Source organism: Cricetulus griseus, chromosome 3 (assembly GCF_003668045.3).
Source record: "Cricetulus griseus strain 17A/GY chromosome 3, alternate assembly CriGri-PICRH-1.0, whole genome shotgun sequence".
NCBI classification, from domain to species: domain Eukaryota; kingdom Metazoa; phylum Chordata; class Mammalia; order Rodentia; family Cricetidae; genus Cricetulus; species Cricetulus griseus.
In genome coordinates this window covers 153,318,171-153,345,201 of record NC_048596.1, presented here as the reverse complement: position 1 = coordinate 153,345,201, position 27,031 = coordinate 153,318,171, and the positions used below count along the sequence as shown (strand labels likewise).

Here is a 27,031-nt window from a genome sequence, read left to right as displayed (position 1 = left end):
ACTCAGAAATGGCTCAGCTGTTAGGAGCATTTGTTGCTCTTGCAGAGGACCCGAATTCAATTCCCAGCACCCATATGGTGGTTCACAACCATCTGTAACTCCAATTCCAAGGGATCTAACATCCTGTTCTGATCTCTCCAGGCACCAGGCACACATGAGGTACACATACATACATGTAGGCAAAATACACTTAAAAATTGAAAAGACAAACTCATTCAGAAATGGCCAAATACAAGACATACATAGGGCAATGGTGATTTATACTAACACTATATTTGATCTTTATCTTGTTTTTTGTTGTTGCTGCTTTGTTTTTGTTGGGAGCCAAATCTCAGGGCTTGGCATGAGATCCTAGGCCATTCTTGGCTGGCCACATAGTTATATATTAACCTTTGCACAGCAGCTCCTTAGAACCTCAGCTCAAGAAAAGAAAACAACTTGACCCAGTCCTGCACCCACAGGCTCAGTCACCTAGGCAACCCTTCCTGGACCTCTTACTCATGAACTCTTTACCCTGCCAAACATCCTCATTGTGGCCTCCTAATATCCTGCCTATACTAACACCTGGTGCACAAACAATCTATTCTACCCCTCCCCATATCCTGCTCTACTGACTATATAAGCTAGCCTGAGAAAAGTAAAGTTCGGCACTTGATCAGAATCCTGTCTTGTGGTCATTCTTTCTGCGTCTCTTGTCCCCATTCCCTATCCCAGACTCTCTCGCACCAGGTTGACATCCTGCAGGTCGGGACAGTTTTTTGTTGTTGTTGTTCAAAGCTCCTAAAACATAGGACTATTCTCAGACTCAAAGGAATAGTAAGAGGACTTCTGTATACCAAGGCCATGCCAGAATCTAGGAACTCTTAGTGTCTCTGGTTTGTTATCCAAAAAGAATAAGTAATGACTAGAGGATTGGACCTTGCTGTCTTACTCCCCGTCGAATTATCACTAATACCCACTGATGTTCATACACATGATGCCCCACAAAAACCCAAAGGGCCAGCATTGAGAGACTGTGCAGTTCAGTATGAGAAGGGTCCTGCAGAGCATGTCTGGGAAGACCATGAAATTCTGCACCCTTCACATGTGCCTTGCCCTCTGCACTCTCCTTCTGGCTCCTCATCTGATCCTCTATAATAAATAGGTTAATCTAAGCCAAGCATTTCCCTAAGTCCTGTGAGCTTCAGCAATAGCTGAAAAGGGTTTCAATTTGTACCTGGTGGTTTAAAAGACAGATGACAACCTACTATATGCATCTGACTTTTGAAGTTGTGGCTGTCCTTCCTCCAGATACCAGGACCAAAATTGAACTAAATTAAAGACCACCCAGTTGGTGTAGGCTGTGGAACTGCTTGGTGTGTGGGGTAAGTCCCTGCATCACTATCAACAGGAGTACGGAGCAAAAGGTGGGTCAGAGGAAGAAGCAGCTCTTTATGGGAGAGGAACACTCAGAGTTCCTGAAGTCTTGAGACCCACATTTTGATGTGTTTACCCCCTGGAAAGCCTGTGAACTTTCTATTCAGAGATTTTATGAAGACTCAGTTAGCCACTGGTCATTAACTCCACTTCAGGAAAGTCTAACCTGGCAACTAGCCTCTACTCTAGGCCTTCAGCAGAACAAACTCCAATGGCTGGGTTTGGGTTCGACAGTAAGACATTCATGTCACCCCTATTGCCCACAAAACTCAAAACTGGAAAATAGAAAGAAAAGAAAGAAAAAGTGACTTTTTAAACCCAAAATCCCCTATTCAATTTTACAGTTTTTGTTTTACCTGGATATTGCAGCTTTTTCCATTATTTCCTGCTGAATGAGTCCAGATGGCTCAATGACATCTAATATAATTATGCTCCACAATTTGTCTGATTTGGGCCTTTGCAACACAGCAGATTCATCCTCTATATGTCTCAGCCAAAACTCAAGTGTTTCCTTAGGGAAGTGATTGGCTTCAGATATGAGGTCCAAAGTGATACAATGCTGGTCTTTCTCCACAGAACTGTAGGGCTTAACATCACCAAGTGTTCCAGCAATTATAGGCAAGAGAGAGAAGCCTTCAGACACATCCAACACATAGAAAGGGTCAGAGGTGCTCGGTGCAGTACCACTCTGTTCACTTCCAGAGCTCATCTCAATATCCTGACAGTGAGTATCCACGGGCTGGCACAACTTCTCTGGGGCCAGTGAAGACAATACCTTCCTCATTGCTATCTTAAAGCCTTCATGATATGGGATGTTATTGAGCAAAGCAATTTCTGTAGGTTCTAAAACACAGGTCTGCTCCAGAGCATCTGCTCTACTGGTCTGAAGATTAGCCAGGGCACTACAGAGCTCAGCCTCATTTCCTAGAGAGAGCAAGTCTTTACTCTTGGTAAAATTCTTTATAACTTCCATTTCATGTTCCAAATGCAAGATATTGACACTCTGGATTCTTAGGTAACAATCTTGACAAGATGCTTCCATTGTCACTCGGTCTCCGGGCTTTATCCAGTAGTCTTCATTAGTAAGAGAAAAAAATAAAATTTCATATATATATATATAGATGAAATTATATATATATATGCATATATATATATGTACATACATATAAGTAATTGACTGTCTTAGTTAGGGTTTCTATTGCTATTATAAACACCAAGATCAAAAATAGACGGGGAGGAAAGACTTTATTTGGCTTACACTTGCACATTATAGCCCATCATTCAAGAAGTCAGGGCAGAGCCGGGCATTGGTGGTGCACGCCTTTAATCCCAGCACTCGGGAGGCAGAGGCAGGGGGATCTCTGTGAGTTCAAGGTCAGCCTGGTCTCCAGAGTGAGTGCCAGGATAGGCTCCAAAGCTACACAGAGAAACCCTGTCTCGTAAAACAAACAAACAAACAAAAAAGTCAGGGCAGGAACCTGGAAGCAGGAGCTGTTGCAGAGCCAGAGGGGTGCTGCATACTGGCTTGTCCCCCATAGCTTGCTCAACTACCTTTCTTATAAAACCCAGGACCACCAGCACAGTGGTAGCCCCACCCACAATGGACTGGGCCCTCCCCCATCAATTATTAATTAGAAAATAAGCTACAGGTTTACCTACAGCCCCATCTTATGGAGGTGTTTTCAGATGGCTTTAGCTTGTGTCAAGTTGACATAAAACACAATTGTTCCCTTGTCAATTTAAGTTCTGACCAGGTCCACTCCACAGATGCTGCTGTTCTTGGTAGCCATCCTATGATACTGTTATCTCTAAAGTGCTAAGGTCTTTTGCTGCAATTGAGCTGCACCTCAGGCTTGCATTGTGGCTAAAGCTGACCTGAACTCCTGATTCTCCTTGCTCTACCTCCTAAGAATTGGGATTACAGGCATGTACCACAAAGCCCAGCTTCTTATAGTTTGTGTCTGTTACTATGATCAGTAGATATACTGCCAAACTGAAGAAGATGTTGGGATAGAAGGATGCTTTGTCTATAAGCAAAGATAGATAAAATTCAGGGGTCAATATGAAGCCTCATTTTAGCTTAAATAGACATTCTTTTCTCTAAAGGTAATTTCCAAAAGTACGAAAGCATTCAACACAATGGTATCTAACAGCCCTTAAGCATTTGGAAATTCACACATTTAGGAACATCATAGTTTAAGGGAAGGCTAAGTCCTGCAGGAAGTACTATACCAAGCTCCTTTTTGAGTTTTCAAGTGGTCCATTTCTAAGCTGCCCAAACTGTCATGCTTCTATTCAGTCCTATAGCCAGACAAAAATATAATCTGTACCAGGTGTGGCGGTACATGCCTTATAGTACCAGATAGTGGGGAACTGAGGCAGAAAGATTGCTTGAGCCCATAAATTTTGCTTCATAACCCTAACTAACTGAGTTCAATGCCTAGAAATCAAATAAAGGTAAAAGGAACCATATGCATGCAATGGCAAGTACACTCCCCCCCACAAAACAGACACACACACAAACAAAAACTTTTAACTGAAAATAAACAAAGCTGTTATTATTATGTTTAAGCATTTAAAATGGTTTTCCCTGAGGATTCTTCAAGGGATATTTAAATTACCAAAAGAAAATGAAATTAAATGAATACAGATTTTAAAGTGGAACTTGCCTCTGAGAGCCAAGATTTTTTTATTTATATATCATATCATTTCTACAACACTCTAGGGTAGATACCATTGTCCTATTTTCAGATACAATATAATAAAAATTCTAAGATCTTTGCCAGCAAAGTCATTCAACAAGAGAACCATAATCTCCAGACTACAGATTTCAGAGTTCCCTAGCTTTGCAAATCATGTCCCTGATAAAGAGACCACACAGGCATGTACTTCCATCCTGTTTCAAATGGGTAGTTTTCCACAAAACTAATTGTTAAAAACACAGAAACCCATCAAACTGCTATAAAAAGTTTCCTTTTCCTAGATAGAAAATATCTTTAATATCAACTTTCCCCAGAGAAGTTTATACATCTCCAAAGTCTCTTAAAACTGCAAGACTTTGCCGGGCATTGGTGGCACACGCCTTTAATGCCAGCACTCGGGAGGCAGAGGCAGGTGGATCTCTGTGAGTTCAAGGCCAGCCTGGTCTCCAGAGCGAGTGCAGGATAGGCTCCAAAGCTACACAGAGAAACCCTGTCTCAAAAAAGCTAAAACACTGCAAGATTTTGTACTTCTAGGACGGAATACATTTTGATTTCTATATTTCTTTACTGGAGGGTGTATGTACATGCGCTGGCATGTGTGTAGGGCAGAGGACAACTTGGGGGAGTCAGTTCTCTCCTCCACTCTGTGGGTTCCCGAAACTAAACTCAAGTCATTAGGAATGGCAACAAACACCTTTACCCACTGAATCTCCCAGCCCTACAACATACATTCCTATGACTTGGGCTCTACAAATGTAATCAGGTTCTCTATGGGTTAAGTACCCCACACTTAATACTTTTCTAACTCCTTTTTGGAAGAAGAAAAAGAAGAGGAAAACTAAGCAGTACTCATTTAAGAAGCACTTACACTAAAATAAAAACATTGGCATGGCTTCTGAGCAAGGTCGACAGCAAATTTGTCAAGAGTTTCATTTCTGTTTTTCTTTTTTTCAAAGCAACATTTCTTTTATCTACTGATAACTAACACTTGAAACTGTGAATTGATTAGTGAGAGTTACTGCTAAGGAGCATGCAGGAGAGTAATTTTTAAATTTTAATTTATTTATTTAGAGACAGGGTCTCACTATACAAACCTGGCTGGCTGCAGCCCCTCCAGAATGCTGGGATTAAAGGTGTGTGACACTGTACATAGCATTTTTGTTTTTTAACAGAATATCTTTTATTTTCTCTTTGATAATTTCATACCCATAAACACCACATCTTGATCATACGCACTTTCAACCCCCAGGAACTCTCAGCCCTTCTCTCCCAGTTTCCAAGGTAATGACTGAATCTCTCTTACTAATTTTTGAGACTGAGTCTCAGTGTATAGCCAAGGTTGGCCTAGACCTCAATATAGAGACCACACAGGCCTTGAACTCCCAGAGATGTGCCTGCTTCCTGATGCCTCCACAGCTGTGTGATTAATGGCATGCACCACCTCAGCTATATTTAATCTCTCTTCTTAACTACATATTGGTTACTTAAATTTACTTTTGAACAAAGAATTAAAATTTTGAAATATTTAAGTAACACCCTTTTACTGAAAACTTCATCTCCAAAATAAATCTTCTTTTTGGTCACTGACTCAATTACTTAGATTAAAGCAACAAATTTTCTTTGTTTGATTAGTTTGGTGAGGAGAGGCTTGGTTTAAAAGAAAAATTCTTCAAGATTTACTTAAGAATTTTTAAAAATGTGTATGGATGTTTTGTCTGCATGTATGTCTGCACATCAGAAGAGGCCTTTGGATCCCATGGGACTATGGGTCTAATAGACGGCTCTGATCTGCCATGTAGGTGCTAAGAATTGAACTCAGGTCCTCTGGAAGAGCAGCCAGTGCTCTTAACTGCTGAACCATCTCTCCAGTACCTCATTTTTTTTAATGCGTTACTACTTACCTGCAAGGGCCTGCACTGGATAAACGGCCTGTTCCCAGCAGGTTTCCTCCCCAGGACTTGTGGACAGACTGTGTTCATCATCCAGCTGGAGAACAAACCACACCATGACAGCATCCAGCATGCCTTCTTTAACAGCAGGAACACTAAGAGGACAAGGCTCTTTAGCTGCAAGACTCTTTAATTCCTGAGAAGAAATGCAAAATGGGTAAGAAAACAGAGTTTAGGAAATAGTAAGGAGCCAAAAGTTTTTTAAATAATAAAAAAGAATGAGAAAGCTTTATAAATTGAATATATATTTTCCTCAATGTCACACCCACAGCCCAGCCCACCCTCACAGTTCACAGTCCTGCCCTGTCCTGCCCAGTTAGGGAATCACAGGATATCATACATCTACTAAACATACAGCAAAAACATATATACACTACTCATGAAGAAAAAAATGCGGTCATTTTACACGAGAAAAGTGTACATGTGTACATGCACAAACACAGGGAAAGAAGAGGAAGCCGGAACACACACTTCAAACAAGTGATACAGGGAAGAGACAACCTTTCACAAGGTAATACCGGGGTCTTTTCATTTCTGTTCTATACTCCTTCAAAGTGTCTAACTGACAGACACTGTTTGTAAAATTAAAATCTTTGTAAGTTGTGTGTGGTGTAAGGAAAAATTCAAATAAAAACTATTAAAATAAATAAAAGAATGAGCCGGGCAGTGGTGGTGCACACCTTAAAATCCCAGCACTCAGGAGGCAGAGGCAGGTGGATCTCTGTGAGTTCGAGACCAGCCTGGTCTGCAAGAGCTAGTTCCAGGACAGCCTCCAAAGCCACAGAGAAACCCTGTCTCAAAAAAACCAAAAAAATAAAAGAAAAAGAAAAAGAAAAAGAAAAGAATGATTGTGGAGTACTTAACAGTTACATTCCCACTACTCCCTGGAACATTAAGTCTAGTCAGGAATGACCTTAAAACCCAGGACTGCTCAACATCTCAAAACCAAACTAAAACAGCTGCACACCACCCCCAAAAAAAGGTGAGTTAAAGGGGAAGCTTTGACTACATTTTAAATTTCCATGTTAAAATACTCTTCCCTCAGTCTACTGCAACCCCTACCCCACAAAAGGAGTACCTAAAACATGTGCTATAGACATTATTCTTTCTTCAAGACACTAGGAAAGGGTTTTATTGAGCACTTCTTGGGCTCTTTACATACACATCTTCCTATCATCCACCAATACATGCATACACAAACTAGGACAATCCCTAGTTGCCTTCCTCAGGCCTGGTCTGGCTTTAAAAGGCAACCCCCAGCAGGAAGTGTAGCAGGAGTACAGAGGCTTGTCTAGCATGTACCAGGGTCTGGTACAATCCCTAGAATTCCTAACAAAGACCTAAATGTTCTGTCTCAGGAAACCCTTCAGCCCTGGATGAAATGAGATACCATTACCCTAATACAGTGGTTCTTAAACTTCCTTATGCTTCAACCCTTTAATACAGTTCCTCATGCTGTGGTGACCCCCACCATAAAACTATTTTCCTTGCTATAGCATAATTGTAATTTTGCTACTATTATGAATCATAATGTAAGTATCTGAGTTTTCTGATGGTCTTAGGTGACCCCTGTGAAAGAGTTGTTTAACATCCCTCCAAAGGGTCACAACCCACAGGTTGAGAAGCACTGCTTAACAACTTTATTTAAATTTAGATTGTTAGGTTTAGATTATTGTTCATTTTAAGGAAAGCCATTCATTTGAGAAGACAGCATGACAAAGAGAAAATAAAGAGGAAATAGGCTAGGACTTTTGCCTGTGGATTTACATACATTATAACTTGGCCGAATGTATTACTGCAGGCAGTTTCATCTAAAAAGCACACATTATCTCACTTCTACTGTCACAGTACATGTAGAGCACACAGTACTGCATATACTCTCAAACTCTAGAGAGCTGTTCCTGGCATTTAAAAAGAACATTTCCAAAAGGGAATTTTAATTTGCTGCTAAGCATTCCTTCATAAGTAACCTCATGTACATTCAAAATGTAAGACATAGTTGGGCAGTACTGGTGGTAGCATTCACTCAGGGGGCAGAAGCAGGTGGATCTCTGAGTTCAAGACCATCCTGATCTACAGCTTGAGTTGCAGGACATATCTACACAAAGGAGGGGTGATGGGGAATGTACTTCTGTGTATGTTTATCTTATTGATTATTGAATAAAATACTGTTTGGCCAATGAGACAGCAAGTTAGACAGGACTAGGAGTCAAAGAGGATTCTGGGAAATGTAGTAGAGAAGTGGTGATCCAGGCAGGAAGTGACATAGCCAGGAGACTCATATTTAAGCAAAGGAAACAGGAAGTGTCCCCTTTTCCCCTTGGCCTCCTCCAGCGGCAGGATGTGAGCCACCAGCAAGAGAGGGTGCCAGCAAAAGGCATCCTCTATAAAAATACATCTTATAACATATATAGATTTATGATAATTGAGACTGAGCTAACAGATGAGAATCCTAGTCATTGGCCAAGCAGCTTTGAACTTAATACAAGTTTCTGTGTATTCATTTGGGCCTTAACTCGGGCGGGCGGCTGGCATAAAGCACACACGTGGCGGTGGGGCTCAGGCGGCTTTTGGTGGAAAGATTTATCGGAACAGAGGGGGAGGGGAGGGAAGAGGGAGAAGGAGGGGGAAGGGAAGAAGGGAAAAGAAAAAGTAAGACTTCATACATTACCCGAAACAATTTAGGAAATTCTTTAACTTCTTAAAAGTAAGAATTAAGGGCCAGGCATGGTGGCATACTACTGAGGTAGGGAGATCTCTATTATTTCCAGGCCAGCCTGGTTTACAAACTAAGTTCCAGGTCAGCCATGGCTACACAGAGAAACCCTGTCTGAGGGGAGGGGGAGAATTAACTTCATGTTTTTACCTGAAGACTGTTAAAATCCACTTTCATAATTTCAAAGCACTCTGTCAGAGGCAAGTACCCTCCAGGGATCCTACTCATCTTTTCAGTTGTGTAAGGCTCAACTGCTTCTCCAGTGTCTACACAAGAGTAGGCCGGGCTCTGAAATGTCACATTTGCTGGCAAATGGACACCAGCAATGTCCTTAGTGCTCACCCTAGTAAGAGTTTAAGAAAAAGAGAGGTAAAGATGTATTTTTTTATTATCAAAATCATTATCTAATAGTTGAGAAAATATAAAAATGAAATGAGACCAAATAGCCACAGATTTCTTATATTATATACATAAACAATCACATGAAGAAAAAAATGATAAAGTCTATGTTAAAATGAACAACTCTGTAGGACAGAGAGATGGTTCAATGTTAAGTACACTTGCTGTTCTTGCAGAGGTCCTGATTTAAGTTTGACTCCCAGCACAAACACCTGTAACCCCAGCTCCAGGAGATACACCACACTCTTATGTCCTCCACAGACACAACATAAACAAGGCAGATATTCACACAAACACATGCATAAATAAAAATTAGAAAACTTTTAAAAACAAAAATATTTAGAATGTACATTCAAAAATAATTCATATTCAAATGTACTTTTGAATTCTGGCAAGTTGATAGAAGACAAACAGAAATGGACAAAACATTTAGATACTCACTAAAGAGGATGACAAAATAAAATAAGAACACCAGTGATCATCAAAGATCATGAAATGAAAACCACAATACATGCTACAGAACCCACAATGTGAGTAGTCAATAGCAAGGGTGGCCGAGGATACTGTCTCACACAACTGTATTGTTGGTACTCTTTAATGAATTCAATTAACACACAGAGGCATTTATATACATAGAGTCCATAGTCAACTAACTTGGTACCTGGGGTCTGTCTATTTGGTTCCCTGAGCCTACCAAACTCTAAACACTTTATTATAAACCTGTAACATGAAACAAAAATTAATGAACAGTTCATAGCAAAATTGAGCAGTAACTATTTACTGGTGATTCAGTTCACGGTGATTTTAATTCCTTTCTTTTATTCATCAATACTTATATTTTTATGTTACCTTTACACAGGAAGGTAACATCTTTGGACGATTTAAAATTGCATTCTGCCCAATCATTGCATTAGTGAAGTTATCAAGAAAAGTAATACTAAAACTTATCTTCACATTGGAAATCCTTACTAGAATTCCAATTAAAAACAATCTGAACTTAATATTTTTCTACAAAAAATTCTCACACAGTTAAATGACAGTAAGCTGTATAAAAAATTTCCATTTAGAAAAAGCTAGTTTTAATCCTAGAATTCCACTTAAAATTAATAAGGCTAAACATTATACACATGCATTAAGTCTTGAAGTTGTGTTTTTCTTTGGGGGGAGGGAGCTGGAGGGTTCTTTCTGAGACAAGGTTTCTCTGTGTAGTCCTGGCGGTCCTGGAACTCACTCTGTAGACCAGGCTGTCCTGGAACTCACTCTGTAGACCAGGCTGGCCTCGAACTCAGAGATTCACCTGCATGTGCTACCCACCCCCAACCCAGTGCTGGAAATAAAGGTGTGCACCACCACTGCCAGGTTTAAGAGTGTTCTTCTAACCACTTACCTATGATGTCTTCGTATCTCTGCACACTCTACTGCCATCCCAAATATAACAACACTTGCTGGTATAACTTTCCCATACTGTCCACAATTTCCATTTTCTCCTTTGGTCTGAAAATACAATAAAGGTCACACCATTACATTTACAAATAGGTGTGTATATATACAGACCAAGAAATTTTTCCTTTAAAAAGTATTTTCACGGTCCTAATCCCTTCATTCCCCCACAAGACGAGGTGAGCTTGGGCCAACAGCCAACATCAAACTAAACAGAGAGAAACTCAATGAGATTCATCTAAAATAAAGGACAAGACAAGGCTGTCCACTCTCTCTATACCTCTTGAATATTATCCTTGAAGTTCTAGCTAGAGCAGTTAGACAACAAAAAGAGATCAAGGGGATAAAAATTGGAAAGGAAGAAGTCAAGCTTTCACTATTTGCAGATGATATGATAGTTTACATACGTGACCAGAAAAACTCTACCAGGGAACTCCTACAACTAATAAACACCTTCAGCAAAGTGGCAGGATAAAAGATTAACTCAAAAAAATCAGTAGTAGCCCTACTATATACAGATGATAAATGAGCTGATAAAGAAATCAGAGAAACATCACTCTTTACAATTGCCACAAACAACATAAAATACCTTGGGATAACGCTAACCAAAATAAGTGGAAGACCTGTAAAGCAAGAACTTTGAGTCTTTAAAGAAAGAAAGAAGATACCAGGAAATGGAAGAATCTCCCATGCTCTTGGATAGGTAGGATCAACATAGTAAAAATGGCAATCTTGCCAACAGCAATCTATAGATTCTATGCAATCCCCATCAAAATCCCAGCACAATTCTTCACAGACCTTGAAAGAACAACTCTCAACTTTACATGGAAAAACAAAAGACCCAGGATAGCCAAAACAACCCTGTATAATAAAGGAACTTCCGGAGCCATTATCATCCCTGACTTCAAGCTCTATTACAGAGATATAGTCCTGAAAACAGCTTGGTATTGGCACAAAAATAGACAGGTAGACCAATAGAGTAGAAATGAAAACCCTGATATTAATACAAACACCTACGAACACAAAGAAGCTAAAATTATACAATGGAAAAAAGAAAGCATCGTCAACAAATGGTGCTGGCATAACTGGATGCTGGCGTGTAGAAGACTGGAGATAGATCCATATCTATCGCCATGCACAAAACTTAAGTCCAAATGGATCAAAGACCTCAACATAAATCTAGCCACGCTGAACCTCTTAGAAGAGAAGGTAGGTGGTACCCTCAAACGAATTGGTACAGGAGACTCCTTCCCAGTAGCACAGACACTGAGATTAACAATTAATAAATGGGACCTCCTGAAACCGAGAAGCTTCTGGAAGGCAAAGGACACAATCAAAAAGACAAAAAACAGCAGCCCACAGAATGGGAAAAGACATTCACTAATCCCACATCTGACAGAGGGCTGATATCCAAAATTTACTCAAGAAGCTAGTCTCCGAAACACCAACTAATCCAATTAAAAAGTAGGGTACAGAACTAAATAGAGAATTCTCAATAGAGGAATCTAAAATGGCTGAAAGATACAAAAGAAAGTGGTCAACATCCTTAGCCATCAGGGAAACGCAAATCAAAACAACCTCTGAGATACCATCTTACTCCTGTCAGATGGCTAAAATCAAAAACACCAATGACAGTGTATGCTGGAGAGGACGTGGAAAAAGGGGAACACTCCTCCACTGCTGGTGGGAGTGCCAACTCACACAGCTACTTTGGAAATCAATATGGTGGTTCCTCAGGAAAATGGGAATCAATCTACCACAAGATCCAGCAATTCCACTCTTAGGCATATACCCAAAAGAAGCACATTCATGTAACAAGAACATCTGTTCAACCATGTTCATAACAGCATTATTTGTAACAGCCAGAAACTGGAAACAACCTAGATGCCCCTCAACTGAAGAATGGATGGAGAAAATGTGGTACATTTACACAATGGAGAACTACTCAGCGGGAAAAAAAACAATGGAATCTGCAAATTCAAAGGCAAATGGATGGAACTAGAAGAAACCATCCTGAGTAAGGTAACCCAGTTGCAAAAAGACAAAAATGGTATGTAATCACTCATATATGGATTTTAGATCTAGAGCAAAGAAGTACCAGCCTACAATCCACAACACCAGAAAAGCTAGGAAACAAGAAGGACCCTAAGAAAGACATATATAGTCCCAGAGAGAAGGGAAAAGAGACAAGATCTCCTAAGCTAATGGGGAACATGGGGAGAGGGGAGAGGGAGTTAGAAGAGAAGGGGAGAAGAGGGGAGAGGAGGACATGAGGGAACAGGAAGATCTAATCATGGGTAGAATAAAGGAGAGCAAGAAAAAGAGATACTATCATAGAGGGAGCCATTACATACAGGTTTATAGAAATTTCTGATATTAGGAAAGGTCCAAGATCTATAAGCTTGACCCCAGCTAACAATCCTAGCAATAGTCAAGAGGCTACCTTAAATGCCCTTCTCCGATAATGAGGTTGATAACTACCTTATATGCCATCTAGTGCCTTCATCCAGTAGCTGATGGAAGCAGAGCAGACACCCACAACTAAACACTGAGCTGAATATGGAATCCAGTTGCAGAGAGGGAGGAGTGATGAGCAAAGGGGTCAAGACCAGCCTGGAGAAACCCACAGAAACAGCTGACCTGAACAAGGGGTTGATCATGGACCCCAGACTGATAGCTAGGAAACCAGCATAGGACTGTTCCAGACCCCTGAAGGAGGAAGTCAGTTTGCATGTCTGGACAATCTATGGGGCTACTGGTAGTGGATCAGTAATTACCTCTAGTACACAAAAAACTTTGGGAGCCCTCTCCACACAGAGGGATACTATCTCCTAGACACACGGAAGAGGATCTAGGCCCTGCTCCAAATGATATGACAGACTTTAAAGATCCCCCATGAAAGAACTCACCCTCCCTGGGAGCAGAAAGCAGCTGGGATAGGGAGTCAGTCGGGGGCAGGGGAGGAGGAGAGGGAACTGAGATTGACATGTAAAAGAATCTTGTTTCTAATTTAAATTAAAAAAAGAATGTGTGTGTGTGTGTGTGTGTGTGTGTGTGTGTGTGTGTAATTTAATGTTTAGAATACAAGTACAAAGAGGAAGAGAGAGTTATAAAGCTATGATGTAATTTAATAAAAAAAAATAAAAAGAGCTGACAGTGGTGGCACCAGTCTTTAATCCCAGCCCTTGGAAGGTAGAGGCAGGCAGATCTCAAAAGTTTGATGCCAACCTGGTCTACAGATAAGAGTCTCAGGACAGCCAGGGCTACACAGAAAAACTTTGTCTTGAAAACAAACAAAAAACTAAAAATGGAGGGACTGCAGAGATGACTCAGAGGTTAAGAGCACTGGCTACTCTTGCAGAAGACCCCAGTTCAATTCCCAGCAACCACAAGCAGCTCACAACCAGGTCTAGCTCCAGCTCCATAGGATGTGATGCCTTCTGACTCCACGAGCACTGCACACAAGTGGCAGATGCACACACACACACTCTCGACAGGCACACACTGGCAAAACATTCAAACATAAAATATAGCTGAGCAGTAGACAGCACGAACCGTGGGTGAGGCCCCAAGTTCAACTCAGCACCAAAATAAAAAAAGAAAGAAAAATATCAAAGTCATTATTTATTTAAAAAATAAACTGCTATTCTATGTTAAATATATATCATATTCTATAAACAGATTTTATTGAGGTCCCTTAATATATACAATGTATATGATAGATGAACTGTAATATATATATATATGGCTTAGGGACTATAGTAGAAGAGTTCAGTGTTCTGCCTAGTAGCCTGAACTCACTGAGTACCTTAAAACATTACAGAACTAGTATTACTTTCCTCTTTTCTAGAGATCTGCCAAAATTCCAAGCACTGGCACTGTGAGATTCAAAGTGCTTCCCTTTTCTACAACTATACTCAAGAACGTTAATCGGTCCCTCCACAAATAAGATCACTCATACGAATCCCTCCCTATTGTATCTCATCTGTAACCCTTATGGGTCCATACAGCACACACTGTGATACATGGCTGTCGGTGCTTTTTCTTGTGTTTCTCTCCAGGGATAGACATACTCTGATATATTTCCTTCCTGTCTTGTGAACATTCCCAGGGCTCAATGCACTTCTTAGTAATGAATTCTTAATCAGATTTGAGTGTTTTCTTGATGCTTACCTTAGGTTGCAGAAGTAAATGCTCCCATGCATGAATTAAACTCTCCACAATTCCTTCTCCAAACACACCTGCATCGACAGTTTCTGTTACAACTAGGGACACTCTATAGAATGATGTTTTAAAGACACATGTTAGTAAAATGACATGCTATTTTTCTAATGCATTTAATTTAAGCATCTTCCCCTGAACCCTGGGGTGTCCCTTGGCTCCTCTCTTTTCCTTACTCTGGACATAAAAGGGTTTGCCTTCCTACCCTTTCATTCACTGCCTGAGTCCTTAAGATAACTGGTATTCACATCTTTACTGCTCCCTTCCTGAACATCAAACATTGAGCTTCTAACTCTAACACTCCATACAAATGCTTTTCTACTAGCTTAGTAGAACTTGGGATGTGGAAACAAGAGGATCAGGCAGAAGTTAAAGGTAATCTTAGACTACATAGTGGGTATGAAGCTAGCCTGGGCTACATGAAACCCTGCATTAAAACAGCAAAAACAAATCAGAGAGGGAATACATCCATAGATTCTCTACATCAATGACCCTTCTGAAAATGAATTTTTGTTTTGTTTTGTTTTGTTTTGAGGCAGGGTTTTGTAGCCCTGGCTGTTCTGGAACTCCCTCTGTAGACCAGGCTGGCCTCAAACTCAGAGATCATCCTGCCTCTGACTACCAAGTGCTGGGATTAAAGGCCAGAAATCAATTTTCTTTTTCATCTATCTTTAAAAAAAAAAAAAAAGCTTTATGTGTGAATACATATACAAACTATTTCTGTGGGTATGGGCATGCCACAGTACATATGTGGCTGTCTGAGACTGCTCTCTCCTTCTTTCTACCTTGTGGTTTGAGGGTTTGAACACAGGCTTGGCACACATGTCTTTATCTAGTGAGCCACCTTGCCAGTCCAATTATAATTTTTGATATGCAAATAGCATTTAATGTGGACAAGAATTTTCTCTTCCAAAAATTGTATCTCTAATCTTCTATAATATTACACATATCTGACTGTGCCTCTCTTACCACTTCTCTAGTCTTCACAAAAACCTACTCCAGAGTTACACTCTTTTATTCATTCATTCAATCTTTCTAGAAAACTCAAAGACACTCAGAAATAATTTTTCCCTTCTCTGAATTCCTTTAGCTTCACTGCTGGCATGATTCACTTTTGGCGTCTAAAGATACTACAAAAATGTCCTAACTATTCCTTACATTCCTCTCTAGATCTATAGGTATCTTTTTGTTGTTGTTGTTTTGGTTTGGTTTTTCGAGACAGGGTTTCTCTGTATTGCTTTGGAGGTTGTCCTCTAACGCACTTTGTAGACCAGGCTGGCCTGGAACTCACAGAGATCTGCCTGCCTCTGCCTCTCTAGTGCCGGGACTAAAGGCATATGCCACCAACGCCCGGTGATCTGTAGGTATCTTAAGGGTTGGACTGACCTGGGTATCTTCCACAGTACCTAGACCCAATTAGACCTACAGACAAAAAAAGTTTCAATACTTAGACTGTATACACTTAGAATATGAAAAGTACCTCAAATCATCTGTCCTACAACTTAGTCCAGAAATTTACTTATGGGCAAAGTGAACAATAAGAATCTGAATTGGCTCTCTACATTTCTCTCTCTACACTCTCTACTCTTCTCCTCTTCTCTGTCTGCTTCTGCTTCTCTTCTCTCTCTCTCTATGGCAACCGGCCATGGTGGTCAGCCATTTACTCTGTTTCTCTTCTCTATTATACCCTACTCTGATGGGTATAATAAACTGCTTAATATGTCTTAAAAAAAAATAATAATCTGACTTGAAATACCTATCTTGCCTGATTCAAAAGAGGTCCATGAGGAAAATACAAATAAAAGTAACTTTAGCTTCATGCCATTCCAAATCTTACATGGAAGTCCTAATCCTCTATTTGGAGACAGAGCCCTTAGGAGGCAATTAAGGATAAAAATGAAGTCACCAACAAGAGGTCTTAATTCAACAGGATTGGTGTCCTACTGAAAGAATAAACACTAGTAATAAGTCACACACAGAGGAAAGGTCACATGAGGACACAAAAATCAGGCAGACAACTGCAGCCAGGAAAAAACCTACCTGAAAAATTATGTCTGTTTTTTTAAATTCTGTGACAACTTAGGACTGTTTGTTTGGTTTTGTTTTTTATAAAATGAGTATACACCTGCATTAACAATCTGATAAACTTCTTCATTAACAAAGACCACTGAAGCCAGGCGTTGGCGGCGCATGCCTTTAATCCCAGCACTCAGGAGGCAGAGGCAGGCGGATCTCTGTGAGTTCGAGGCCAGCCTGGTCTCCAGAGCGAGTGCCAAGATAGGCTCCAAAGCTACACAGAGAAACCCTGTCTTGAAAAACCAAAAAAAAAAAAAAAAAAAAAAAAGAGACCACTGAAAAGTATAAGTACCATGCACACATTATTAAAACTGGAAGAAAAAGCTGGGCAGTAGTGACACATGCCTTTAATCCCAGCACTGGGTGGGGAGGCAGGTGGATCTCTGTGAATTCAAGGCCAGCCTGGTCTACAGAATGAGTCCAGGACAGCCAAGGATATACAGAGAAACCCTGTGGGGGAGGGGGGGAGGAACACGACAACAACAAAAAAATATGAAAGAAGAAGACTTAAAAACCAGAGTTCAAATAACAAATAGAGCACCAAAAAAAACTCTTTACATGTAGACTACATTTAACTAAATCAGAAGACAGCACAGGCACAGTTCCAAAGGAAGTGTTACAGTTTAAAAAAAAAGGGGGGGGATTCTTTAAAATGATGGGCCAGATGATATTTAAACCCCTTCTATTCTAATCTTCCACCGATCTCCTGACAGTGGGATGCAGATGAAAACACAAGCCTCTAAAACTGTACTTACAGCATTTGAAGGACACAAGGCAAAATACTCTGTTAACTGGCACTTCTAAACTTTCATTTTAATCAAGGACAGTCATGCAAATGTGATGTCTGCTGATGTGAACTGTTCACACTTTAAACAACTACACTGTTGACTCACAGGAAGTCTATCTACTTTTATGGACAAAAAAGCATGAGTTATGTAATGTGTTAAAGAAAGGTTTTTGTTAAATTCCTCACTATCAGTTTTTCTTGAGTCTTTAGGTATTTTTTAAAAAGCATGTTATTATAAAATCCTGTATCTTATTAAACTGGCTGACAACTGTACCATCACAAAATAAGGACATTAATACTTTTGTTAACACGAGAAGCTAGAAATGTATCTTCACGTATTGGTGAATTATAAACACACCTTTCAGGAATGTGTTTTGGAATTTCTATATCAAGTGACTTCATATGTAGGAGCTTAATCCCATCTTCCATCTTGTTTGCAGCCACTACATCACAGGCAAGTTCATACATGGTCTTGGATAATTCACAGGCGTATACTGAATGTGCACCAGCCTTTTTAGCAAACATGCTGCAAAAGAAGAAAAATCCATTGTATCTTTTTCCAATTTTAATAAAATTATGAATCCCAAAATTATGATTCTTCAAACATGGGATCATCTTTCCGTTCTTCAATATAGCTATTATTTGTTCTGCACTTAAAAGATGAGAGCTAGCGCCGGGCATTGGTGGCGCATGCCTTTAATCCCTGCATTCGGGAGGCAAAGGCAGGTGGATCTCTGTGAGTCTGAGACCAGGCTGGTCTACAAGAGCTAGTTCCAGGACAGCCCCAAAAGCCAGAGAGAAACCCTGTCTCAAAAAACCAAAAAAAAAAAAAAAAAAAAAAAAAAAAAAAAAAAAAAAGATGAGAGCTAGCAAGACAGCCCAATGGGTAAAGGTATCTGCCATTCAAGTCTGACAACGCAAATTCAATCCCTGAAACCCACAGTGGAAGGAGAAAATAATCTACTTAAGCCAGGTGGTAATAGAGCACATCTTTTTTTTTTTTTTTTTTTTTTTAAGACTTGTTTATTATGTATACAATGTTCTACCTGCACATATTCTTATAGGCCAGAAGAGGGCACCAGATCTCATTATAGGTGGTTGTGAGTCACCATGTGGTTGCAGAGAATTGAACTCAGGACCTCTGCAAAAGCAAATAGTGCTCTTAACTGCTGAGCCATCTCTCCAGCCCCAAGTGGAGCACATCTTTAATTCCATCACTCAGGAGGCAGAGGCAGGTGAGTTCAAGGCCAGTCTGGTCTATAGAACCAGTTCCAGAACAGCCAAAGCTACAAAGAGAAACCTTGTCTTGAAACGCCCCACTGCAAAAAAACACAAAACAAAACTATATATATATATACATACATACATACATACATACATACATACATACATACATAGAGAGAGAGAGATAGAGCACTCGAGTGCAAGGTCCTGGCCAGCCAAAGATACATAGTGAGACACTATCTCAAAAAGGCTTAAAAAAATTAAGATTAAAAAAAATAACAATAAATGAAGCCGGGTACCATGGTGCATATCTTTAATTTCAGCACTCAGAAGGCAGAGGCAGGTAGATCTGTGTGAGTTCAAGGCCAGCCTGGTCTACAGAGTGAGTTCAAGGACAGCCAGGGCTACATAGAGAAAATCTGCCTCCAAAAAAAAAAAAAAAAAAAAAAGTAATAATAATATTTAAAAAAAAGAAAAAATGAACTAGTATTCTTGTATATTTGTTTAAAAACAGATCATTCAATAAATAATATTCAAACTTTTTTTTGTTTTGTTTGTTTTTTGAGACAGGGTCTTTCTACATAGCATTGTCTGACCTGCAACTCACTATGTAGATCAGATTAACCTCAAAGTCAGAGATCTGCCTGCCATTGTCTCATGAGTACTGGGATTAAAGGAGTATGCCACCACGTCTGGCTCACCATCCACACAATTAAGACACAACCTGCAAGAAGTTTGCTTAATAAGCTTTCTAGATTCCACCAAAATGTTACTATAAAAAATGCTCTAAAATTCATTACACAGAATTTCAGTAACCCCGAGTTTCTCTTAGTTTTCTTGAACTTTTGATAAGTAAAATCATAGTAAAAAGTACAATACTAATAATTGCATCAAGCAAGGTGATGGTGATACATGCCTTTAATCCCAGCCCCCAGGAGGCAGAGGCAAGCAGATCTCTGTGAGTCTGAGGCCAGCCTGGTCTACAAAAGTGAGTTCCAGGACAGCCAGGTATATTACAGAGAAATCCTGTCTCAAAAAAGAGAGAGGAAAGAATAGTTACATGAATAACTCTAACAACAGTATGAAAGACAACTGCTATTTTTATATTCCAATGTTACAATTTTGGAATCTAACAAAACTGTTTATTCAATAATTACAACAAACCTCAGTATTCCAGTTCCTGTGCCAATATCCAAAACACTCTTGGACCCCGAGCACACTGCCTTCTGGATTGCTGCATTGTAAATCCTATTCCTCTTGGTGTCATTAAGCATGATGAAGTGCCAGCGTTCCACCAGCCAGTTGGCAACACGGTAAAAGTTCTCCTTTGCATCACTGAAATCAGGATTTAGCTTCACAGCTTTATGAAAATACCCAGCTGCCTCATCTCGAAAGCCCATTCTAGAGGGATGGAAAATGACAATACATTCAACTCTATGTGATCAATTACAGTGCCTCTGTTCAGGCACTACCCCAGACCTCAGAGCAGTCTACCTCCTTGGCAAACTTTCTCTTTCTAGAGTATGGCACTTTATTGACTTCTTTTCCAGATTTCTACCTATGCATCTCAGAGGTCCTGGGGTGGGAGTGGGGGCATCAAAGGCATTAACCTACACTGAATTGAATATGAGCAGATAAAAAAATAAAAGACTAAGGGGAAATACTGAAGGAACCAGCTTCCCTTTCGGCAGCCATAACGGTCGAACAAGTGCTTCTATGACCTTGCCCTAGACACTAGAAAGTCAGATTCCTGTCTTGTGACAAGGAACCAATCAGAAGTTAGCTGGTGGCGCTATGCTTTACGACCCTGGGTATGCTTTACGGACAAGCGCACAGCAATGACGTAGAGAGCATAGCAACCACCCTGGGAGGGCCTGTGGGCCATAACAACCAGTTGACCAATCAACACAGGGCAAGCCCTCCAAGCCTGGAGGCACACCAATCGTGAGCCTGTGCGTACCCCTAGACACTCCCCTTACGCTGCCCTATAAGATCTTTTGGGAGGCCCTAGGAGCCGTCTTTTCTGGCCATCCACCATGGCTGGTGGGTGAAAGACCCGAGCTAACATGGGGTTAGCTCGTTAAATTACAATAAAGCCTCGTGCAGTTTGCAGCAAGCTCTCGAATCTGCCTGGTGATTGGGGTGACCTCGAACGTGGCCTGGGACCCTGGATACTTGAGTTTTCGGGGGTCTAACAATACTATCAAGTCATCTCAACGTTGCTTAACAGTTGAGCTGTCACTGTTTAAGATAATCATTGGCTGACCACTGTCCCCAACTAATATGTATCTCATACCATTGGACTTCAGCAGCATCCAAACTGGTCTATATTTTGGTCACCCCAAGAGTTCCTTGACAGAGACATGGATTTCTACTAGTATCAAATTCTATACACAGCTGTCATGAATCAGTAATTTATGGACCACAAATTCAACAGAAAAGAACAAATAGAATTCTCACTTGTTTCTTCACAAGCACCTTTGGTCACCATCCATTTTAAAGAAACTTAATCCTGACTATTAATTCTAGGCAGGGCTAAGACAAATGGGACCAACTAACAAAAGGGCCATGCTATGTTAAATTGTAGGCACTCATGTTTTAGTTTAAAGTTGAAATATTTAAGGTCAATCAATACATGTTACTTCTTTGTTACCCTGAAAGTAACAAAGGTATATTCTGGAACTGCACAGAATACATCACAGTAGAAAACACATGGTACTAATGTGAACAAGCCTCACCATGCTGAACCAAATGTGTACCAAGGAAGACCACTGCTCAGTTAACTTTGTCAGAACTGCAGAGGTTAAATACACTTCCTTCTCCAGAGCACTGACCCTGCACAGCCCTGAGTCAAGAAAGGAGACCTTGGAAGTAGGAGAAAAACTACTAGCTTGATTATTGTGCTAGTTTACATGTAACTGGCCCCCATAAGCTCACAGGAGGCGGCACTATTAGGTGTGTCTTTGTTGGGAGTAGGTATGGATTTGTTTGTTGGAAGGAAAGAAGTCACTGTGGAGGGAACGTAACACTGTGACTTCAGAGAGGACCTGAATGCATAGTTTATACTTGCTTTGGACTGATCAAGAACAATCTTTATCGAGTAATAGTGAAGTCACTACAAACCTGAAAAGGTGCTCTCCCATACTATTGCAAATTACTTCATCATCAGGAAATAGCTCCAAGGCCTGCTCATAGCAACCAAGTAAGTCTTGTATTCGACTAAGTGCATCAAGCTCTTCAGCCCACTTGAAAAGTGTATACTGAAAAGTTTCCTTTGCAAACAAGAAAAAAAAAATACAAATTAGTAAACAAGAATGAAAAACACACAACTCTAACTGAAGATTCCAGCAAATGAAACTATAACTGAATGATGACCTGAAATTGCTAATTTTTAAGTATTGTCTGCCAATGTGGTGGTTTTAATAAGAATGCCCCCCACCCCCCCCACCCCCGTTAGCTCATATATTGGAATGCTTAGTCACCAAGGAGTAGCACTTGTTTGAGAAGGATTAGGAAGTATGGCCTTGTTGGAGGAAGTATGTCACTGTGGATGGGCTTTGAGGTTTCAAAAGCCCAAGTCAAATCCAGTGTCTGTCTGTCTCTGTCAGTCTCACACCCCTTCCTTCCTGCAGATCAGGATGTAGCTCTAAGTTATTACTCCAATGCCATGCACGCCACCATGCTCCCCACCAGGATGATAATGGACCAAACTTCTGAAACTGCAAGCAAGCCCCCAATTAAATACTTTCTCTTACAAGAGTTGCCTTGGTCATGGTGTCTTCACAGCAATAGAACAGTGACTAAGACACCAAATAAGCACATGCAAAAAAAAAAAAAAAAAGTAGAATTAGGCAGTATGATCTTCCTGAAAACATCTGTTCTTAGCTGCCTTTCCCTGACTTCTGCTTTTTGGCTTTTTGCAGGCAGAGCTATGTATGCATCAGGAGTGTTCTTGGCCCTCTTATTCATCCCTAGGGTACAATCATGTATGTGTTAATGATGCAACATGTAAATTTCTACTTTGTTTGTTTTGGGTTTTTCGAGACAGGGTTTCTATGTGTAACTTTGGAGTCTGTCCTGGAACTCACTCTGTAGACCAGGCTGGCCTCGAATTCAGAGATCCACCAGCCTCTGACTCCCAAGTACTGGGATTAAAGGCATTCACCACCACTGCCTGGCTGTACCTAACTACTTAATACCTTGTTTTCTGGTCCTCATACTCCTGCTACCTCTACCTGTCAGGCACTGGGTCTTCAGTCATCTGATCAATCAATGTGCAAGGAACCAGAACTAAAACTCAATGATGAACATGAATTTTGCTCCTATTCTCACAGAATCGTGTAGGCAGAAATTTAACAATCTTTAAAAAGTTCAACATGTTCTCGCCGGGCATTGGTGGCACACGCCTTTAATCCCAGCACTCGGGAGGCAGAGGCAGTGGATCGCTGTGAGCTCAAGGCCAGCCTGGTCACCAGAGCCAGTGCCAGGATAGGCTCCAAAGCTACACAGAGAAACCCTGTCTTGAAAAACAAACAAACAAAAAAAGTTCAAATGTTCTCAACTGTCCTACCACATTCCCTTCACAGGAGACAAAGGTATCATTCAATCTCAAACCACAATGTCACTATTTGCTGTAAATTTCCTCCAAGATTAAAACATTCCATCCTGAGAGAAAGATCTTTAAAACAGAAGGTAAACTATTCAAGATAGCTTCAAGAAGTCCCTGAAACTGACCAGATCCACTACGTCCCTCCCTCCTGAGAAAGAGGTATAGACCAGAGTCACTTGGAAAGACACTTTCCAATCTGTTGGGCTGCCAGCAGGCCTTGAAGACTGCTCCAGGTTTCCAGCTTTGTGAGCTGCCATCTATGGTGAGGTGGGTTTTGATGATACAGCTGTCTTAAAGTTATTTCTGGCCCTGTAAGTAAACCCAATAAAACTCAAAGGTTCATTAAGTTGGACTTCGGTGGTATCCAGTTTTGGTTTGTCATGGGATCCCTACCTGGGCTGAAGAGACATGTGTTATATCCCCCAAAGTTTTGTCATAAACCATCTTTAAATCTGCCACTTCCTGACAATCTCTACTGCTACAGCCTAACCTGAGCCTTAAGCACTTGGTGGAGTGCAGCAATTGCCTTCTCACTGCCAGCTGAGCTCCAGTGTCATCTTCCTGCAGCTGTTTTCCACTGCACTATAGAAAGAAGGCAGTGTTCAAAAAAACAAACTTTACACATAAGAGTTAATATCAGAAGCTATATTACAAATGCTTACTAGAAAGGCAAGGATAATGAAAGAGAGCTCATTATATGACACATAGTCTAGATATTTAGATATTATATGAATGGACCAAGAGTTGTTCTATAGGTTAATAGACTGCTCAGTGGTTGAGCACTCTTTCCTAGGATGCTTAAGGCCCTGGTTTTGGTCCCCGGCAACAGCAAAAATAAGTAAATAAATAAAATGACTAAGTCAGGTAGTGGTGGTTGGTGGCACTCAGGAGACAGAGGCAGGTGGATCTCTGTGAGTTCAAGGCCAACCTGGTCTACAGAGTGAGTTCCAGGGCAGCTAGGGTAGGAAGCTAGTTACTAAGTCCTATTGAATGCTGGTCATTATCAGCCTGTTTGTTTTTAATAAAAAAAAAAAAAATAGGACAGGGTTGCATACAACCCTCCCTCAAATTCACCTGGCACCTAATGGTTCCCCAGCCTGTACCTCCCAAGTGCTGGGATTATAGCTGTGTGCTGCTACACTAGGCTTAGACCCCAAACTTGTTAGACATGATTCTATCAACAGAGCTATGTCTCCAGCCATATAGTCAAATTTTACATATTTTTTCTGTACTGGGAATGGAACCCAGAGCATCACACTCAGGGCCATTCTATGGCAAGCTGTTGTACAGACCTATCCTCAAAGCCAAACAACTGCTATTTTGGAGGGGAGTTTAGCTGCGCCCACTTGCAAAGATAATACCAGACAGACTTGTCTGTTTAATTCTCTATTGGAAAGGCAGGCTGGGCCATGAGACCCTCACCTGAGTAACCTGCAGTTCACACCACACATTATATCCAACATTGCCCTAACTACATGGTCTCAAGTAGAGTCTAGAGCTGTGTTTCCCAACTTCCTAATGCTGCAACCCTTTAATACAGTTCCTCATGTTGGGATAACTCCAACCACATAATTATTTTTGTTGCTACTTCGTAACTGTAATTTTGCTATTGTTATTAATCATAATGTAAATATCTGATATGTGACCCCTGTAAAAGGATCATTCAAGCCCCAAAGGAGCCACAACCCACAGGCTGAGAACCTCTGGTGTAGAGTATAAGCCAAGGAAGACAGTGGAAGATGGCAGTTAGAGTCCAGCTATACAGCTCTGAGAAAGCTACCATTCCTGCTGGGTAAAGGCTTTCCAGTGCAGCCTTTTGTGCAGAGAGCTCCCACACTCCAGTGAGTAGTCCCTCATCTATGCTCTGCTCTTTAAGTAAGCCCATTGAACACACTGGCTCCCCAGAGACCTCAGTTTGTTGTTGGGATCTTAGGAGGATGGCTTATGTCTTCCCCTGAATAAGCATTTTACCAACACAAGCATTCTACCAATGACCTACACCTACAGCCAAATTTTATGTGTACTTCCTTTTTTTGTTTGTTTTGTTGGTGGTGGTGGTGGTGTTTTGTTTTATTTTTTGAGATAGGGTTTCTCTGTGGCTTTGGAGGCTGTCCTGGAACTAGCTCTTGTAGACCAGGCTGGTCTCGAACTCAGAGGTCCACCTGCCTCTGCCTCCCAGTAGGGAATTTACTCCCATTGTAGTTAGATGCTAGAAGTGTCTCAGTCTGTCTGTCTGTGTCTGTCCCTCTGCCCCCCTCTCTCCCACCGCCTCACAGACAGACAGACAGACAGACAGACAGACAGACACACACACACACACACACGCACACACGCACACACGCACACACGCACACACGCACACACGCACACACGCACACCAAACCACACTCCTGTCGCTGTTATGGTCGCAGGCTCTGACAGCCACTGAGAGAAGGCAGGCCTCACCTTCACGTCTTCTTTGAGCTCTGGCGCCAGGCTGAGCACTAGGAGGTAATGGGCATAAGCAGTGCCGAAGTCCTGGGCGCCCAGACAGTGCTCAGCGCTCTGCAAGGACCGCGCCACCAGGCGGTCCCTGCCGACCGCCCCTGCGCCATCCCCGGAGCCCCGGCGAGGCCTGGGCCTCGAGTTCGGCATGGCTGTCTCCGCTCGGAAGACCTCGAGGAAGACTCCCTCCTACGGGAAAAGAGCCTCTCGACGCCTCCCTTCCCGGGCACCCAACAGGGAGCAGAAGGAAAGCGCGCTCAGCCCTCCACACAGCGACGCTCCGCCTTCTCAGCCTCAGGCAGAGCTGCGTACGCAACCAGAGGAGACGCACAGTGATGACGCAACGCGGGCGCGCGCTCTCTCTCGGGGAAAGCCCCGCCCCCGCCCCGCCCCCACACCACTCGCGGTGCCTGCGAAGTACCTGGGCTGCGAGCCCCTTGTGTTTGTTCGGTGGATTCGGTGTCGGGTTCTTTGGGCTGAAACCGAAAGGTTCGTCTCACTCTCCCAGCTGCGAGTGCCAGACCCTGCGTGGGGCAGCCGTCTGCGACGCTAAGGCTCTCTGGAGCTCAGCGCGCCAGCCTCGCTATAGCAAAACCAAGTCAAAGCTCCTTCAATTTGGTCATGGGGTACTCTCACAGCGTCAAGTATTCTCACAAAACCCGGTGAGGCAGGACTTGGCATAGGAGAAGGAAAAGGCAGTCTCTGAGAACTGCTTCAAGGTTGCACAAGTCCGTGGGATGGGTGTGGCCGAATCCGAATTTCCCGATGACTTGTTACATTAATACAGAAGACTTAGGTCACATGTGCCGCTAAGATATAAATCCGAAAGTTTTGAACGATGTATAGGAATTAGAGCATTAGCTATTTTTGTCCCCATTTCCACAAGATTAGTAGTGTGTAGAGTGACTAACAAGAAATGAAGGTCAGAGCAATTTGGATATCAAACTAAAATTCTCCGGTGCTCCCCAAGTCGACTTTTGTGTACCTTTTTGCTGTCTCTTGTTGTAT

General features: G+C 41.5%; 1 protein-coding gene across 4 annotated transcripts in view; it reads right to left on the bottom strand.

Annotated features, from left to right (window-relative positions):
* Positions 1 to 26,328, bottom strand: part of Prmt9 (protein arginine methyltransferase 9) — a 34,973-nt gene extending 8,645 nt beyond the window's left edge. For 2 of the 4 annotated variants that reach the window (XM_027410556.2, XM_035442510.1), the window contains exons 1-10: positions 25,985 to 26,328; positions 22,686 to 22,730; positions 22,054 to 22,202; positions 20,095 to 20,331; positions 18,065 to 18,232; positions 14,796 to 14,898; positions 10,570 to 10,676; positions 8,934 to 9,126; positions 6,020 to 6,203; positions 1,773 to 2,490 (exon numbers count right to left, since the gene is read on the bottom strand). In XM_027410556.2, coding sequence (XP_027266357.1) covers positions 1,773 to 2,490; positions 6,020 to 6,203; positions 8,934 to 9,126; positions 10,570 to 10,676; positions 14,796 to 14,898; positions 18,065 to 18,232; positions 20,095 to 20,331; positions 22,054 to 22,202; positions 22,686 to 22,730; positions 25,985 to 26,173 — 2,093 coding nt within the window. In that variant the 5' untranslated portion in view covers positions 26,174 to 26,328. The remainder of the gene's footprint in view (positions 1 to 1,772; positions 2,491 to 6,019; positions 6,204 to 8,933; positions 9,127 to 10,569; positions 10,677 to 14,795; positions 14,899 to 18,064; positions 18,233 to 20,094; positions 20,332 to 22,053; positions 22,203 to 22,685; positions 22,731 to 25,984) is intronic. The other 2 variants (XM_027410554.2, XM_027410555.2) reach the window with 2 other exon arrangements.
* Between the last annotated feature and the right edge of the window lie 703 nt (positions 26,329 to 27,031).